This window comes from Vespa mandarinia, chromosome 13 (genome assembly GCF_050613455.1).
Source record: "Vespa mandarinia isolate Hongniang chromosome 13, ASM5061345v1, whole genome shotgun sequence".
In the NCBI taxonomy this organism is placed as follows: Eukaryota; Metazoa; Arthropoda; class Insecta; order Hymenoptera; family Vespidae; genus Vespa; species Vespa mandarinia.
In genome coordinates, this window is record NC_140822.1 from 5,256,220 (window position 1) to 5,272,286 (window position 16,067).

At 27.8% G+C, this 16,067-nt stretch overlaps 2 protein-coding genes across 11 annotated transcripts in view; one reads left to right on the top strand and one right to left on the bottom strand.

The window, feature by feature from the left end:
* sim (bHLH transcription factor single-minded) overlaps window positions 1-7,497 on the bottom strand; it is a 35,292-nt gene extending 27,795 nt beyond the window's left edge. For 5 of the 9 annotated variants that reach the window (XM_035881977.2, XM_035881979.2, XM_035881978.2 and 2 more), the window contains exon 1: window positions 1,716-1,938. Coding sequence is in view for 3 of the 9 variants with exons in the window: in XM_035881974.2 (XP_035737867.2) it covers window positions 1,716-1,722 (7 nt within the window). In the remaining 6 variants the exon portion in view is untranslated. Of the gene's footprint in view, window positions 1-1,715; window positions 1,939-6,675 lie in introns of those variants that run through there. The other 4 variants (XM_085660853.1, XM_035881975.2, XM_035881973.2 and 1 more) reach the window with 1 other exon arrangement.
* A 4,660-nt stretch (window positions 7,498-12,157) lies between these two features.
* Window positions 12,158-16,067, top strand: part of LOC118451038 (GTP-binding protein Di-Ras2) — an 83,746-nt gene continuing 79,836 nt past the window's right edge. For both annotated transcript variants that reach the window (XM_085660906.1, XM_085660905.1), the window contains exon 1: window positions 12,158-12,337. The gene's annotated coding sequence lies outside the window, so the exon portion shown is untranslated. The remainder of the gene's footprint in view (window positions 12,338-16,067) is intronic.

Here is a 16,067-nt window from a genome sequence, read left to right on the forward strand (position 1 = left end):
TTGACGCCCAATGTTTACGATGATGTCATGAAATGCAACGTTTCCGTAAAACAAAGTTACTGGGTAAGTATGTATATATCTCGTGTCCTGCTCTTTCCATTATCGTATATATATGTTTTAACAACAAATATCAGGAAGTGTAACATATATTTTTTCTTTTTCTTTTTATAACAAACTGATGTTGGATTACAATTGTCACGTTTTCTTTCCTTTTTTTTTATAACTGATGATTATTAAATTATACATATATATATATATATTATATATATTTATATATTTTATATGTATATATTATTTCTTATTATTCATTGGATATTAATCGAATTGAATATTGTATTAAGTATTGCTAGTAAAAATATAATTTGTAATAATTTAGTGACAAAGAGAAAGAGAAACTCAAATAGTTTAGAAAAAAATATTTTCAATTTCAAAAAAAAAGAGAAAAGAAAAGAAAAGATATTCGCAGGAAAAGAAAGATTTTCAAGTGAAATGAAAGAAGAAAAAAAAGATAAATAAAAAGATAAATAAAAACAAAAAGGAAATGTTTCGCGATGAATCGAGAATATATATATATATATATATAAAAGTTTGAAGGGTTAGAAGATGAGATTACGATGACGTTTCTCGCTTACAAAGCCACCGGCATGCGCTACGGAAATCTCGCGTGGTAGAGCGGGCCACATCGAGAGAGTCTCGATGGTCCACGTCGTCTTGAAGCTCGTTACCCGTGACGAACCGACGCGTTTCTACCTTAGAGTCCACCCTTTATATTTCGTTATTTATTTTTTCTTTTGTTATTTCTTTTAATTCTTTTTTCACCTATACCTTTCCTCTTTCAGACTTGTTCTAAAAATTTCTTCTTCTTCTTCTTTTTCTTTTTTTTTTAACCTTCCAAGTATATTCATTAATTAAGTTATGTACTTGGAGCTTTTATCAGAATATATTGAATTATTATTATTATTATTATTATTATTATTATTATTATTATTATTATTATTATTATTATTATTATTATTATTATTATTATTATTATTATTATTATTATTATTATTGCGAAATTTGTAAAAATGTCAATGATATAAAAAAGAAAAAAAGAAAAAAAAAGAGAAAAATAATAATGAGATAAATACGCATACTAAAAATATACTTTCTTTTTTATCGAGCATATTTTTTTATTATAATATATCTTTTTTTATTTTAATCTATCTTTGTATTATCAAGCATTCATATCACTTAGAAATTACACATAATAATAATATATATGTAAAGAAAGTATACTTTCTTAAGTTAGATTTGCCGCGCATCTCATGTCCCGCCCTTCGATTAACTTTTGTTACAAGTCGAGCCGTTAAGATTTTGAAAAAAAACGGGCATTAGGAAATAGGACCTATGCACGAGAGATTATTAAGAAATTTCATAAAGAATATATTAAATAAAATTTAAATAGTGAATAATAAACGTAAATTATCGTTTCTTTGTTCACAGGTAAGATTGTAAATAGCAAATAATTGCTAATTAATAAATAAAGATTTATAACTTTATTCACAGAGAAACATATTTTCGTTTATTATCTCATCTAATAAATTCGAGATATATATATATATTATGTATAATATCATTAATTATATTTGATATAATGAATTTTAATGACCGAAACTTGTTAGTTAGATTAACTTAAAAAAAGAAAAAAAGAAAAACAATTCGATTCGACTTACATTGCATAATGATATAGCCAAAGGTGATAGTCACGTGACTAGTAATAATAACTTTTGGCGGGAAAATTGGCACATATCAAAACGAAATCACCACTAAAAAAATATAATCTAACACTTATTATTCGAATTAATTCAAACCGAAAGTATATTATTTTTTCTTTCTATTTCTCTTTATGTTATACGAGATGTACGATAGGTCAGAGGACAAGCGCGCTAGAACTAAAGGTCGTCGTAAGCAAAACTAAACTTCACACTTCGTGTCTCGGTATCCCGGTATCACGTATCTCCCCACCACTTTGCCATGAGAGAGATGCATACATGCGTGGTAACAAGCGTTTCTCCATGACGGCAATGATAAATCAATATAATAATAACATTTTATTTTTTCTTTTTTTTTCTTTTTATCTTCCCTTTTTTCTTTTCTTTTTTTCTTTTTTCATCATTAAAAAATATCATTACAAAAGTTATTGACAAAAAATCTATAATTATTATAAATATATACGCGTATAATTTTTTTTTTTTCTAATTATTTATCATATTAAATACAGCATGTATATAGATATTGTGCTATCATTTTTTTCTTTTCTTTTTCTTTTTTTTTTGATTCATTATAAATCATATTCGATCTTTTTGATGTTAATAATAAATTATTGTAATTTTGTAAACGACGTTTTACGAACAAATCACATAACATAAAGATTCGAATTAATCGATCATAGCTTGATAATAATTAAATAATATAGTAATTTTAATAACGAATTTAATAATTTTATATTCTTATGTAAATTAATGTATATCTAATTTTACGTATTTCGTGATCGGATAAAATTACATGGTTACAATACTTTAATCTAATAAATAAATGATGTAAGAACAATTTTTCAACAAGAATTGTTAATGTATTATCAATCAAAAATTTTTTTTGTTTTTCCTTTTTTCTTTTTTTTTCCTTTTTATTTTTTATTATTCTTTACAATTATAAAAAAAATTAATCGTAAATTTAGTTCGTTTATCATTCAGACGAGAAATCTCAAATAGGAAATATCGGATTTCGTATAACTGTACATATGTTCGAACGCTTAGGTCATTCCTTTTATATACCTACCGCCAAAACGGATGAGCAAACAAGGAAAGAAAAAGAGAAAGAAAATAAGCAAAAAAAAAAGAAATATAGATTAAAAATATTAATAAGAATAAATAATTGTTACAATTAAATATCGGGCAAGCACAATGAATAACATTGTTTCCATAGGTTTACTTAAAAAAGTTACAATCGTAAAGTTTGCTGAAGAGGAATTAAAATAAAACAAAAAGAAAAAGAAAACGAAAGAAAAAAAATAGAAAAAGAAAGAGAAAGAGAAAGAGAAGGAGTAAGAGAGAGAAAGAGAGACAGAGACAGAGAGAGAGAGAGAGAGAGAGAGAAATGTAAAGGAGTTAGAGAACAAAAATTCTTTGTCCGAGTTTATGGCCGTCGTCTACGAAAGAGATGCAATTGCGTTAGAATGGTTTCTATGTTTCTCTCATAGATGTGAGTATAACGTAAGCATATTTCCATGAAGAGAAAGAGAGAGAGAGAGAGAGAGAGAATCATAAATTTCAAAGGCAAGCGATGACGGATACAAACCCTATGCACTCACTCTTTCTTTCTCTCTCTCTCTCTCTCTCTCTCTCTCTCTCTCTCTTTCTCCATCTCTTTCTTTCTCTCTTTTGACGGAATACATACTCGCGAATATTTCACGTAAAAACGTGCGGATATTTCGAGACGTTTCATGACTCTGCGTCAGATTGAATTACTTAAGAACTGTTTACGCACGTGCCAGGATGTTGTAAGACATGTGCCTATGTTCATTCAATTGTTACTATTCAACTATTATTAGCTAGAACTCATTCAGAAAAATTAATTATTGGCATACATAAGTAGAGAGGTTGAAAGAGACAGAGAGAGAGAGAGAGAGAGAGAGAGAGAGAGAGAGGGAGAGAGAGAGAGAGAGAAAGAGAAAGAGAACTAAGGTATAGATTATCAGTTTTCAATTTAATTACTTCGAAGATCTTATATTTTTCAATTATTACTCGATATTAAGTTACTCATATATATATATATAGTATATATATATATATATATAAGTAACTTAATATCGAGTAATAATTGAAAAATATAAGATATATATATATATATAATATAGCGACTTGTTTATAACTTATTTTTGTTTATTGTCATTTAATTTCTTTTCTTTTTTTTAAATTCTTATATTTTAAGAATAATTAATAAAACAATGAGAAAAAAGAAATATATGTATATATATATATATATATATATATATATATATGTATATATATATATATAGCGACTTGTTTATAACTTATTTTTGTTTATTGTCATTTAATTGTTTTTCTTTTTTTTTAAATTCTTATATTTTCTTACTATATTATATAGATATTAATCGGAGATTAAAGTCTAAAAAAGAAAGAAACAAAAAGAAATTGTTATCATTTAGAAACGAATAAGTAAACAAACTAAATGAAAGAAATAGATATGTAAGTATGTGTTTGTGTGTGTGTGTGCGTATGGGAAAACGAATAAGTAATGAGGACAGCTGCCATCCGAAAATCTGTAAGAAGGTTTGATTTGATTTGATTTTATTTTTTCCTTCTTCCTTTTCTCGTCTGCCTTCGTAGACGGGAAGATAAAGAGAGATAGAAAGAGAAAGAGAGCGAGAGAAAGAGAGAGAGAGAGAGAGAGGAAGGAGGAAAGAAAGAGGGAAAGAGAGAGAGAGGGAAAGAGAGAGAGAGAGGGAAAGAGAGAGAGAGAGGGAAAGAGAGAGAAAGAGAGAAACTACTCGCGGAAAAGGGATCACGTTCTCTCGTAGGGTCTTTCCTTTTTCTTCTCTTCTACAAATTACTTTAGGAAACGACACGCCCCTTAACGGCTGGCGCGACGCTTTACGCGCGCGACATTATTTACATTATCCGTTTTCCGCTTCGGAGTTCGTAAGAACGTAGGAAACGACGGATCCTCTTATAGAGTTTGACGTTATATACATATATACATACATACATACATAGATATACATATACGTATATACATACATGCATACGTGTTAACGTATAAATTCTCTAAATAGTATCTCGATCGACTCTCTCTTTCTCTCTCTCTCTCTCTCTCTCTCTTTCTCTCTCTCTCTCTCTTTCCCTCTCTTTCTCTCTCTTTCTCTCTTTTTCTCCCTTTTTCTCTCTCTCTTTCAGTCACTCGTGTTGTCTTTCTTCTCGTACAAATAAATGAAATTCTTTTCAAAATTCTTTCTCTCTCTCTCTTTCTCTCTCTCTCTCTCTCTTTCTCTCTCTCTCTCTCTCTATCTTTCTCTTCTTATCGCTCTCTTTCTCTCTTTCTCTCGCTCTCTCTGTCTCTCTATCTATCTACCTCTTCTTATCTCTCTTACTCTCTCTCTCTTTCTTTCTCTCCCTTTCTCTCTCTTTCTCTTTTTCTTTCTTTTTGTCTCTCTCTTTCTCTGTTTCATTCTCTTAATACGTGTTTCTAGAACGCGCCTGAAGAAATAAATCTACAAAGTAATACATTCGCTAGACCAGAACGAAAAACATAGAGAAATAAATGGCTTGGAAGGTAATAGTTTTGAAAAAAAATCAAAAGGAAAAAAGAAAAAAATATAAATACAATGGAACAATCGCTTTCCTGTGCATTGTTGTAATATTAAATGAATCGATTGAACGATTTCCATTTTAAGAAAAATTGATATATCCAATGTAATATTTAATTTATATCTATATTTTATTTTCTATATTTATATTTATATTTCATCGTATATACAAATTTTACATGAAATTTGTATCGTCAATTTTTCAATAAATAAATATATATATATATATATATATATATATATATATATATATATATATTTATATATGTGCGGAATATATGCATATATTTTTTTTTAATATTTATATATTATATTTGTATGAAATTATGTCGAATTAAAAAAAAAAGAACAAGAAAAGGAAAAGAAAAAAAAGAAGATTCACGTTTCATTGCCGATAATATGCGGGTACTTGAATCTTTCGCTGCCATTTGATTTTTCACAAACGAAATGTAAAAGCAACGGTTGCGTAGCTTGAAAACTTAGATAGGTAGGTATATAATTTAGATTTCAAAGCAAATCTATATTCCATAAACTCTTGCTGAGTTTACTCCCCTTTTTTTTTCTTCTCACGCTAGTCTATTACTCAAAGAAAAATAATATGCGATCGGTTGATCATCGATAAGACTTAAGATATATTGACAGATGAGATGAGTATAAAATGTGTCGATAATATGCGGGTTGATTAGAATCATTTTTTCAGTCAATAAATATAGATATTTAATCAATATATATAGACACCTATAGATAGGTGTATATATATATATATATATATATATATATATATTATGAGTCAATAATTATATTATAATTTTTTTTCTAACAAATAAAAATGTCATATATTTATATATTTATATATATATATATATATATATATATATATGTATATTATGTATACAAATTTTTAATATATATACATAATAATATATATATATAATATAATATAATATATATATATAATAATTTTTCTATTTATTTATTTTTTCCTTTATTTTAGAAAACGAGCTTCTTCTTTATATTCTTATATATATATATATATATATATATATATATATATATATATATATACATACATACATACGTATAAAAATTGAAAACGATTTTCTTCTCTATATTTTTATATACACACATACACAAACACATGTATATATATATATATGCATACATATATGTATATATATATAGTTCGTTTTCTAAAAAGAAAAGAAAGAATAAAGAAAAAAAGTAAACGAAACGAAGCAGTGTGTAAAAAATGATGCACCGTTCGTAAAATAAGACATAAAGGAGATCGATCGCATTGTTTTACGAACCTTGAATAAGAGCAGGCTTCTCATTGGCGCCTCAGAACAGGCGAGGACCAATTAGTCTCCCTTGTCGCAAAGCGATTTCAGCACACCACCGACTTCTCAAAAGTGGCGAGCACTTTTATCAAGCCGTCGGTGCTTGACATACTTCGGAAAACGAAACGCCAAATCCACAGTTGTTCCTTAACAAACTCTTCGGCCTCATAGTTGAATTTAGAAAGAAACGAAAAATAACGAAAGAAGGGCAATCTTTCTTTATCATCTTCTGGCTTAACGACTGGCACTCAGTATCCGCGGTTTTCGTGAATATATATATAAACAAATTTTTTTTTTTTAAGTAAAAATTACGATTTCTCGTTTTCAATTGGATATCTCGTGGACACTTCGTTGGTTCTTTCTTCTTCTAATTTGTTGTTTTTTTCTTCTTTTCTTTTGTTCTTTTTTTTTTTATTCGAAATGTTTCGTTCTACGAAAATGAAAGATGTCTATATCCGTATTTAATAACCAATAGGTGGGTGTTTCACAGGTATAAACGTTGTCATCGTTGGTTCGATATAAAGAAGAAGGGAGAAAAAATAAAGAAACAAAATAAAATAAATAAATAAAAAAAAAAAAAAAAAGAAAAAATAAGAAAGAAAGAAAGAAAGGTAGAATCAGGAAAAAAGCAAATCTAAAACATCGGAAATATTTCACGAAAACGAATTAAACAGAGGTATGTATCACCGTCGTGTTTAGTCAATCGTTTATTTTTCTCGTATATTTCAAAAAATGTACACTAATATTGTTGCATGCACTTGACGTGAATGCCGTCAAAAGGACTCTTAAGAGAAAAAGAAAAGAAAAAAAAAACAAACAAGGAAAAGAAGCAAAGAAATGAGAATCGAAGGAACGGGAAATCAAAAATGGGAAAACGAAGAGACGAGGAGAAAAAGGAGGGAAAAAAAGCAAAAATAATAATAATAAAAAAGAAAAATTTCTGCATACAAATACGTACTACTCTTTCATCGGGGGAGGGATGGGGGATGGAGGAGGATATATTCGATATATTTGAAAAAACAAAAACAAAAAAAGAAATAACGAAAAAAAAAACAAAAAAGAAACGAAACAAAAAACAAACAAACAAACGAAGAAACGAAACGAAACGAACTAAAGCGAACAAACGTAAGATAATCCTCGAATATTTGGATCTTGTTAACACTGTTAAAGATAACCTTGGTTATTGATAGAATCGAAATTATTAGTTTGAAGAAAGATAGAGAACTGGTCAAAGGGAGGTCCCCTCTTTTCCGGTATAAAGATGGCGCGACAGCATACTCTATACTACTACTATCAGCCCCACACCACCATGAGCTTTCGTTCGGGATCCAACCGCGTCAAAATCAATTCTTCGGTAATTACGCCGTTAAAAAGAGTTTTCTGTCTCCTATCTGGCGCGCATTTAGGCCTTTAGAGTATAACACAACCGAATGCACGGTGCACGGTGGACTCCCCACCGTGCAGTGGACCAGCATCCATCCAACCTGCCGAATCTTCTCTCTCGCTTCAACACATACACTATCGTCTTATCTTTCTCCCTCACTTTTCACAATAGGTGCGCGCGCGCGCGCGCACAATTGCGCCTCACTCACGCCACTGCTAACTTCTCTCTCTCTCTGACTACTCAATACGTTACTCCCACTTCTTCACCTTTTTGTCTCTCTCTCTCTCTCTCTCTCTTTCTCTCTCTCTCTCTGTTTCTGTTTCTGTCTCTGTCTCTCTTTCTCTTTGTCTCTCTCTCTCTCTCTCTCTCTGTCTCTCTTACTCACCAACACATCGCGCTATTTCACTCACTTACGTTATACACTCCCGACAAGATGGGTATACGCTCGAGATAACGCCTCTCTCTCTTCCGATTGGTCTAACTAACTCGGCTGGCCTTAAACGCCACGCCTTTAACACCGCATTCATCTAACTAGACATCCCTTCCACCAAGTTAAGAAATGAGAATACGCGCATACATCCACAAATGTATCTTTTTTCTCTTTCCTCTTGCCTATTGCTAGATGCCAAATCGTTCCTATCTTCTCTTTCTCTCTTTCTTTTATTTTCTTCTTCTTCTTCTTCTTCTATTCTCCACTTCTTTGTTATATTCTCTTCTTTTTTCTTCTTCTTCTTCCTCTTCTTCTTAACTCATCCACCCTCTTCCACTATTCCATCATCTTCTATCGAGATTCACTTTCAAGCTTGCGTTTCTTTTCATTTTTTTTATTATGTATTTTCTTTCTTTCCCTAGCTCATCCATGTGGCTAGTTTTCTTTTAATAATAACGAATTTTAAAAAGCTAATATATATTATTTGATTATAATTTTGGTTATTGACTAATGTCAGATTTCATGATGAAATGGTTATGATCAAACTATCGTTTTATATAAGAATGATCTGATATAATAGCATTTAACTTGATAATTAGCCTATGGATCTTGTGTTTGATAACTTTATAATGCCGATCAAGTACAGATTTTTATGTAATATCTAATATAATTTCTATGTAATCTAACACGGTTATAGAAGAAAATGTCTCGTTCGATTGATGAATGACCTTGGTAAAATTTATTTTTATTATTTTTTTTTTCTTCTCTTTTTTTTCACCTGATGTTCCAAAAGAAGAGTACAGGTACACGAAGATTTTACGTCATGAATAATAGTCGCCAGATGTTAGCCGAACAACAATACTTTCTACACCTGAAAAATGAACACCTGAATAGTTCCCACGACTTAATTATTATGCCGCTACACGAATGTTCTCTATTCAATACTGACATTCTTGAAATTTCTTTCGACTTTTCTTTGCTCACCGTGCGATCGCTTTGCTTTGTCGTTTTCTTGGAATTTTAAATATGCGAGTGTAGGGTAAATAAAAAAAAAAAGAAAACACCAAAGAAAAAGAAAAAAATTACTTGTAACAATAATGTAATAACATTATTTTAGATAATTAAATTAACTTAATTGACATTAGAGAAGATCGAATTTTGTCACGAAATTTTATGATTACTAAAATTGTTGATAATAATAAATTGTTGATAACAACAAATTTTTATTTGAATCTGATCTTTTTTTAACTTACTCTAATGATAAGCAATAATGTATCACGGATCGGTAATATCGATTCATGGTAAGCATTGAACAAATTGTGTTAGTCGATAAAAAGGATAGATATGTCGATATTGTAGTTTTTTAACTTTTCGATGACTGTTCTAATAGATTCAAAATGAGTAATGTGTTACTACTAAGGTAAGTCTTTCTGTTAATTGTAATAATTATCATAAGTTGGTTAAACATTTTATTAAAATTTTCATTTTATTTTAATTATCTTTTGAACAAAATAAAATATAATACATAATTTTTCGAGACTCTCAAATTTTAATTCTGCATGATAGCAGAAAATTATATTATTTCATGATATACCATATGTTCAAAATAAAGCGTGTAAAATTTTTTTGCGTTAACAATTTCAATTTTTTAGGATATTTAATAAAATATTGTATTTCGCAGCTTCTGAGAAAAAGTACAAGAGATAGAAAATTGTTTATTTTCAACCAATAAATTTAATTAGTAGAATTATCTGTATATCTATTATTAAGTATAAAACATAACAATACAAAGTATTTAATTAACGTCTTTATTATTTTCTATGTATTCTCATACGAATACGCGTGTGTGCATGTACGTGCATGTTAATGTAAATATTAGAGCTCCTAAATTAATTTTTTTTACTTTTTTTACGAATTTAAGAAATTTACGTCTGATTGACGTTTGTGAGTATTACTTCAGAAATTTAAACATTTTTTATTTCTTTTACTTTTACACACACACACACACACACAATATATATGTATATATATAATCTTTTACTATGATTTTTAAATTAAGCTGATTTTAGAATTAGACATAAATATTGTATATAACAATAATAATATATGATTGAGTTGTTTAGAGGTTTATTTTAATTTGATTTTAAAGTTGTATATGTATATACTAATAGTTGTATATGTACATAATACACAACAAATCTCATATCTGCAGAGTACAGTGCTATGAAATTCTATACGTGTAACCAAGTATGTGTGCACGTATTCAAGTTAAGAACCATAATAGGATCATAGAGCAATAAGAATAAGAGGTTAGAAGAGTGAATTTTGATATGAAGATTTCAAAATAAAAAAGAAAAAAAGAATAATAATTATAATACAAATAATAATAATAATAATAATAATAATAATAATAATAATAATAATAATAATAATAATAATAATAATAATAATAATAATAATAATAATAATAATAATAATAATAATAATAATAATAATAATAATAATAATAATAATAATAATAATAATAATAATAATAATAATAATAATAATAATAATAATAATAATAATAATAATAATACTAATAATAATAATAATAAAATGTAGATAGCAAATAATATTATATAATATAAACGAGTCGATATTTTTAAAAGAAGAAAATTTTTTAAATCGATAAATTTTTCAATCTATTTGATGATAATAATAATGTGTTATAGTTTGTGGTACATGTATATTAGCTGTGGTTAGAACAGAGACCAAGCAGAAATCGTTTTACGTTCGAAATCCTTCGTAACTTTGTAAACTTGGTGATAAGTAGGATGTAGTTTAGAAGAGGAACGGTCAGCAGGTAGAAGCTATAGTATACTATTAAAGAGATAATTATATAAGTACGTAATTTCGGTCAAGCGTGATGTTTAACCCTCGAGCGTTTAACCTGCGTGTGTCCTTACAACACTTATATGTTGTTAACGTATCAAACATTTTCACGATAATACAAAGTCAATAAATTTATATTCTGTGAATATTTTCTATTGTATTATTGAATTATCCAATTCGATTTAAATCCCGCTAAGAATGTTATTGGTTCTCATCGACACATTAGCGCCATCTTAGCGCGAATTACGAATTAATGAAAAATATCAAAATGAAAAGATACGAAATTTAATTGATGATAAAACTATTCTTATGTCTTCGAGATTTAAATTAACATTAAAATTATTTACAAAATACGTGGATAAGGTTATCAAGTAAAAATAATGTATAAGTGAATTGATTTCTTTCTCCTTTTTTTTTTTCTTTTAAAAAAATTATTCTTCGTCCCTAATCAATGAAACAAATGAAGTCAATTTTTTATTTGGTCAAATATTTAATAAACAACATCTCAATTGAGATCGAAGTATCAATTAATTAATTTCGTGCGTTTGCGTATTGCGTGCGTATACCTTTGATTTAATTACTTTGAAAATATTATTCCCCGTGCAATTAAGATTGTATCGAGTATGTCTAGCTTTTATTTACGTAGGGAAGGAATAACGGAGTGTGGTTGATCGCTAAGGAAAGATAATAATGCGCAGACTCGTATACGGTGACTCGTATAGTACGTAGTAGCAGTAATAGTGTAGTAGTTGGGATCAAGCGCAGTAATCGACAGAAGCGATGCTCGCACTCAGTCCTTGCCGTCTCGCCGTCGTGGTAGGAGATATGGCACATTCGTCCTAATTTCTTTTACGTTACGTGTATCTTAAAAAGAAAAATTATTAGAAGATTATTAGACGATTCGTTTATTGTACAATGGACATGGCTCCTTTTACTACCTTTTGGTAAGTTTTCTTTTTTTTATCTTTTTATTTTTTTACTTCTTTATTTTTTTCTGATATTACCAAAATGATATTATTTATTATTTAAAATCAATTATTTCTAATCATAGTTAATGCGATTAGAATGTATCACGTACAATCATTATTATATACATATATATATATATGTATATATATAATAATATAATATATTTTTCTAATCAAAACAATTAGACAAGTTTAATTTAGATTAAATCAAAGAAATTCCATTTTATAATAATATTAATTACTTTTTAATGTCTTCTAAATTATATTATATAAATTTTAATTCTTTAATAGATTATTATACACAATATATTTGTATGATAGACTATTGTATACAAATATATGTGTATGTAAATATATATGCATATACTATACTAGTGTATACATATATATATATATATATATATATGTATGTATGTAACTCTAATAATACTACATATATATATATATGTGTGTGTGTGTGTGTGTGTGTGTGTGTGTGTATATATATGTACTATAATAATTCAGTACAAGAGTACTGAATTATATACAAAAGTATATTATATACAAAAGAATATACAAAAGTACATTGTATTATATGATAATATCTCGCATACGAATTTGATTTTAATTTTAATGCATAATTTCGAAATAATAGTGTTAAAACGGATTGAAAGTAAGCTTGAGAAGATCGACTTTCTTTATGTATAAAGTTCTTCAAGTTACCATTTGAATATCTAAGATCTTCTTGGAGTTTCTGATTCATCGATTAACTTTTTCTTTTTTCTTTTTCTCTTTTTATTTTTTTATTTCTTTGCCCTTCTTGTCCTTAAACTTTTTTTTTGCTCCTTTTTATTTCCTTGCCGAATTACTAGAGGCAAGATAGAACCAATCCAATCGTTCCATTTATCAGTACGTCCGAACATAAAACTTTCTTTTTATAAATTAAAAACCATTACCACGTTATTATAATGTTAAGGCGAATGATGTTAAGATCGTGGCGGATCAGATGGTTACTCTAATTATGCGTTAAGAGGAAAGAAAAAAATAACAAAAAAATCATCAAGTACTTAAAATAATTGTGAATGTTTAAAAAAGAAAATTTATTTCGGTACAGATATATTTATAGTTATTTTCATGTGAAACATTTTTTTCACGAGCCTCTTTATCATTATTAGTCGGAAGGGAAAAAAGTAGAAAAGAAAACGAAGAAAAAGTGAAAAAGAAAAATTGAAAGATTGAAATACCGAGAACAGGCCAACTGAAAATAGCGTTGTTCTCGTGCGTAATGTTGACGTCATGAAAGGAAAAAAAAAGAGAGAGAGACAGAGAGAGAGAAAAAGAGAAAAAAAGAGAGAGAGAGAGAGAGAGACAGAAAGAAAAAAAAGAAAAAAAAAGATGGTGCGATCGTCCGAGCTAATCCAAACTCCTGGTACTATAAGAAGGAAATTGGAAGCTAAATTTCCTTCTATTTTTTTCTATCTTTCTCTCTCCCTCTCTCTCTCTCTCTCCCTCTGTATTCTTTTTTCATTTTCCTTCTATTTCATAGTCCATTATAGATAATTGATGGAAAGTAAAAAAAAAAGAAAAGAAAAGAAAGAAAAATCAAGAAAAATAAAAAGAAAGAAGGAAATGACTTGTTAGATCACATTCTTCTCGTTTACGTAATAAAATGCATGGAATTAAATGAGACACCCCGTATATCGCCATTCGCCTAACATTATTCGCCTGTCATTAATCATACTACCATAGATCTATCTTGATTAGGTCAAATATAAGGATGATTCTTGGTGGATAATGAGCAGAGACGATCAAAGTGTCTTTTTCTTTCCTTCCTTTTTTCCTTTTTATTTCCTTTTTTTCTTTTTTGTTTGTTTTTTTTTTCCCTTCATTGATTCCTCAAAGGAAGAGAGAGAAAGAAAGAGAGAGAGAGAGAGAGAGAAAGAGAGTGTAATTTCAGTGATATTCACGTTTGCTTTATCACGCGTATGTATGTATGTATCTATGTATGATGCAAATAATAAGGTCGATTGGCACATAATTGCGTTGATAAGGGAAAAAGGAGGAAGAAAGTTCTCAGAAAGAGAAAGAGAAAGAGAGAGAGAGAGAGAGAGAGGAAAAAAGAGAGATTCTTCCTTCGAATATCATGCTGTTCTATTTCTCATCATTTCACCCTTCACACAGAAAATTTCGATTTGAACGATGTTGGCGAAAATGGAAAAGGAAAAAAAGAAAAAGGAAATAAATCATTAAGACGAGAGGAACATTCGAGTGTTATTTAATAAGAAATGTAGGAAAGTATGGTATCCTTAAAAATTCTTAAACGTATCGTAGTTCGAGAAATTGTTTTTCTTCTTTTTTTTTCTCCATTCGAAATTTAATTATTTTTATTATTGACAGGGTTAAAAAAAAAGGTAAATAATTTTTATGAGAAAAAATCATGGAGATTGTATATATGAACCATTATTAATGGTTCTTTTTTATTTTAATAAAAACAAATCATTTAATCAATGCAATTCAATTTATTTTTATTTATATTGAAAATTCCATTATTTTTCTTATTGACAAGATTAAAAAAAATGGGTAATAATTTTTATGAAGAAAAATCGTGAAGATTATGTATGGTATAGATCATTATTAATGGATTTTTTTATTTTAATAAAAACAAATTATTTTTTAGCGCGATAGTCTTTAACTGACTTTTATTTATATTAAAAATTCAATTATGTTTATTATCGACAGATTTGAAAAAAAAGTGTAATAATTTTTGTATCAAAACTCGTGAAGATTATTATGGTGAATCATTATTAATGAATTTTTTGTTTTAATTGAAACAAATCATTTGAAAGTGCAATAATTTCTAATCAGCTTTTATTTATATTCAATATTCAATTATGTTTACTATTGATAGGATTAAAAAAAATCTAATAATTTTTGTGAAGAACAATCATTAAGATTGTTATTACGTGAATCATATTAATGAATTTTTTAATTTAATCGAAACAAATAGTTCAGTCAATTTTTTTTTCAATAATATTCAAAATTCAATTATGTTTCTTATTTATAATATCCAAAAAAAAAATAATAATAATAAACAATTTTTTTATACATTATTATAATGCGAAGATTATTATGATATGATTTATTAATAAAGAATTCGTATTTTTTCTTTTTTTTTATAATCAAGGCAAATCATATTCTTCAGAGAATTATTATTCACAGGAAGCGATTAGGAAAAGAGAAAAAAGATATTTTACGATTATGAGAAGGAAAGAAACCATTATTAATGAAAATAATTATTCTATATATCGTATATAATAAAATCGTATGATTTTTGAATGATAAAAAATTTTCTATATATCGTTGATAAATGGGTCAGCTTGGATGATAAAATTTCAGGTAATACGCATTTTGACAGACATATTTGTGATATATATATATATATATATATATATATATATATATATATATATATATTGTATATATTGTATATATATTGTATGTGTTCGTAAACGTATATAAGTTTATTGTATATATAGGATGTCCTAAGTATCCTGTCTGTCTAAATGATATTTATCTTCGTTCTTGTTCTCACGTCACGTTGAATTCGCCGGAGCTTTTCTCTTTGAGGAAATCAAGCTAGGAACACTTTCATGTTCAACAAAATTTATTCCTCATCTATAGTAAAAGATAAAGAAAAAGGAGAGAGTGGTAAGGAAGAGAGAAAGAA